Raw genomic sequence first — 3,514 nt, 5'->3', positions numbered from 1 at the left:
GACAGCAGCTTGTCTGTTCCCCTTCCCCCAATTCCCCAATAAAAATCTTTAAAAAAAAAGACAAAAATAGAAGGCATTATGAGATAAGACAGCTCAACAACAGTTTTGAAAAGCAGTAACAAATAGAGAAAAGGTGGCTTATTTAGCAGTGTGAAGGGAACCAGAGAGGGGAACCACGGTTGAGAATAGAGTCAGTTTGACTCTCAGAATCCAATTAGGCTGAATTCTTGGAGAATCCAGGTACAGAACAAAGTGGGGGGAATGGGTGGTCTAACATGGGATTAAAAACAGGCAGCGGGTTATAACTTAGTATATGGAACAGACAGTCTCACCCTTCTGTTACTCTGTAGCAAAGAACTGTGGAGGCCAACCTGTTACGTCTTTGGAAAAACTGAATGGCCCCAGAAAACATCCAGGGTTTTCCCTACTTAAGTGGTGCACATCCAATCTATCATTCTAAAAGATGTTTCTGGAGGAACTCTCCCCACACAAGAGTTTAATCTGTCACTAACTCACTTTATATATAAACAGATGACTAAGGACCACCAAACATTTGAGGGTAGCCATCGGCATCAAAAAGACTAAAATAATAAAAATGACTTCAGAGAAAATAGAAANAAAAAAAAAAAAAAGATTAAAAATTATTGTTATTGGGCCGGCCGAGTGGCTCAGTTGGTTAAGAGCTCGCTCAGGAGTTTGAGCTCTGAAAAGCAACAGTGGTTCGATTCCCGGCCCGAGCTGAGCAGCCGCTGTTGGCAGGATGGCTCAGCTTAAAAAAACAAACAAACAAACAAAAAAATTATTGTTATCTACTTTAAAAAATAAATCAAGATTACATTTCTAATATAATACTTACATAGTCTGTCAAATTCCTCTTTGGTGGTAATCACTTTATTCCATGTCCATTCAAGAACAAAACACAAATTAGCAGCAAAATTTGGTTGTTCTTATTTGTAAATATGAAAGGAAAAAATAAAGAAGTTATTAATTACAAACAAAAAAATGAGTAACTTTTCAGTGGAGAAATCTGACAGAAACTACCCTGACCAAGTGAGCAACATAAAAACCAACGTTAATGGAGACAAACTGGTATCACATATCCTGAGTGAAGCACACATAGTACTGCTGTGAAAACCACAGAATCTGAATCTAACCAGGAGGAAAGATCAACAAACACAAACTGAAAGGCAGACTACAAAATAACAGGGTTACATTCTTTTAAAATGTCAATTATTTGAAAGACAAAGGCTTAGGAATTATACCAAATTAAGAGAAATTAAAGACATGAAAACTAAATACAATATATATTCTGGATTAAATTCTGGATTCCCCCTCACTAAAAATACTACAAAGGGCATTATTAGGACAATTAGTGAGATTCCAATAAGGTCTGCAGATTAGATAATTGCATGTTATCAATGTTAATTTTCTTAATTTGTATAGCTGCAAAGTGGTTTTGTAAGTGAATATTCTTGTTTTTAGACAGAAATAAGATTGAAATATTTATGGATAAAGAAATATGATCAGGGCTGGCCGAGTGGCGCATTGGTTAAGAGCTGGCTTGGGACACCAGCTCTAAGCAGCAGGGCCCCGGTTCGGATCCCACATGAGGGCCAGTGATGCTGCTCCCTCTACAGCTAAGATGGTGAACAACAGCTTGACCTGGGCTGCTGTGAGTCACCAGCTACGGTGTAGGCTGCAGTGAGGCTGCAGTGGGCTGCCGTGAGCGGCCATCCAGTGGCTGGCAACTGATCTGCCTCACCCGGAAAGAGCGCAATGACAATACCAACATGGGCCAATGAAGCGACATCCCCCACAACTAGACTGAAGAACAAAAGGACAGCAACTTGTCTGTTCCCCTTCCCCGAATGCCCAACGCTGTTCCCCTTCCCCAATAAAAATCTAAAAAAAAAAAAGAAACATGATCACTTGAGTTTATTCTCAAATGGTTCAAAACAAAAATGTGTGTAGTGATGAACCCTAGAGAATTTTGCTGAGGAAAATAAGCCAATCCCAAAAGGTTATATACTGTATAATTCCATTTATGAACATTTCTGATATGACAAAATCATAGAAATACAGAATTGATTTGTGAATGCCAGGGATTAGGGATGGGGGCGGGAAGAAGATAGTGACTGCCAGGGGTTAAGGATGTAGCTATAAAAGGGCAACCTGGGGGGTCCTGATTGTGATACTGTATGATGTGATATTAGAGTTTTGCGAAATATTACCACTGGGGATGGGGTGGGGGAGATGGGGTGAAGAGTATACAGGATCACTCTATATTATGTCTTACAACTGTGTTTTAACTGCATGTGAATTTACAAATATCTCCAAATGAAGTTTAACTAACCCCCCTCCCCCCAAAACAGTGAATTGATGATTTTAAAAAATACAAAAGTAATTTTTGTTAAAACACATAATCTTACCTTCTGTTATCCACCTTCTGATACATCCAGTCAAAAGTCCCAGAGAACTTGTATGGATTGCTGCTGACAATATAGCTTCTAACTGTTCTTCCTAAACCATGCATGAAAAAAAAATATAGGAAAATAATGATATAGACTCAGAGGTAGCAAGTTCTAGTTCAGAATACAAAATTTTAAAGGCTTAAAAATCACTGTCTCACCAGGATGGCTATATACAAAAAGACAGACAATAATGAGCATTGGTGATGTTGTGAAAAAACTCAAATCCCTATACAGTGTTGGTAGGAATGTAAAATGTTAAAATCCACTTTGGGGAAAAGTCTGGTAGTTCCTCAAAATCAAAATTACCATATAACCAGCCATTCTACACTAGGTACACACCCAAGAGAAATGAAAACACATGTCCAAATTTCTATGAAGCAGCATTATTCATGATAACCCAAAACTGCCCATTAAATGAAGAATGGATAAATGTGGTATACTGATACAGAGGGATATTATATAGCCATAAAATGGAATGAAGTACTGATATATGCTACAACACAAATGAACCTTAAAAACATTATGCTATGTCAAACAAAGGCCATAATATAATTTGATTCCATTTATATGAAATGTCTAGAACAAGTAAATCTATACAGACGGAAAGCAGATTAGTGGTTATGAAAGGCTTGGGGAGGGAAGGGAAGAAAAGGGGTAACTGCTAATGGGTATAGGATTTTTTGGGAGGTGATGAAAATATTCTAAAATTGAATGTGATGATAGGTACACAACTCCATGAATGCATTAAATACCAATGAACTTTAGACCCTAAATAGGTGAATTGTATAATATATGAATTATATTGGGTTGTTGGAAAAGTCATGTCGTATTTTTTCTATGTTTTTCATTGCAAAAACGTGTTATGACTTTTCCAACACCCCAATACTATATCAATAAAGCTGTTATTTTAGAAATCATTAGTTAAAAGGTATAAGTCAACAAAGACAAAGAGGGCCGGCCGAGTGGCGCATTGGTTAAGAGCTGGCTTGGGACGCCAGAGGGCCCCGGTTCGGATCCCACATATGAGGGCCAGTGACACTGCC

The 3,514-nt window shown here is 37.9% G+C and overlaps 1 protein-coding gene across 2 annotated transcripts in view; it reads right to left on the bottom strand.

The window, feature by feature from the left end:
* AHCTF1 (AT-hook containing transcription factor 1) overlaps window positions 1–3,514 on the bottom strand; it is an 80,575-nt gene that overhangs the window by 40,489 nt on the left and 36,572 nt on the right. For both annotated transcript variants that reach the window (XM_019659042.1, XM_019659043.1), the window contains exons 14-15: window positions 2,430–2,520; window positions 857–946 (exon numbers count right to left, since the gene is read on the bottom strand). In XM_019659042.1, the coding sequence (XP_019514587.1) occupies window positions 857–946; window positions 2,430–2,520 (181 nt within the window). The remainder of the gene's footprint in view (window positions 1–856; window positions 947–2,429; window positions 2,521–3,514) is intronic.

Source organism: Hipposideros armiger, unplaced genomic scaffold (genome assembly GCF_001890085.2).
Source record: "Hipposideros armiger isolate ML-2016 unplaced genomic scaffold, ASM189008v1 scaffold_293, whole genome shotgun sequence".
NCBI lineage: Eukaryota > Metazoa > Chordata > Mammalia > Chiroptera > Hipposideridae > Hipposideros > Hipposideros armiger.
The sequence above is the reverse complement of the archived record's forward strand: the minus strand, read 5'-3'. Positions and strand labels throughout refer to the sequence as shown.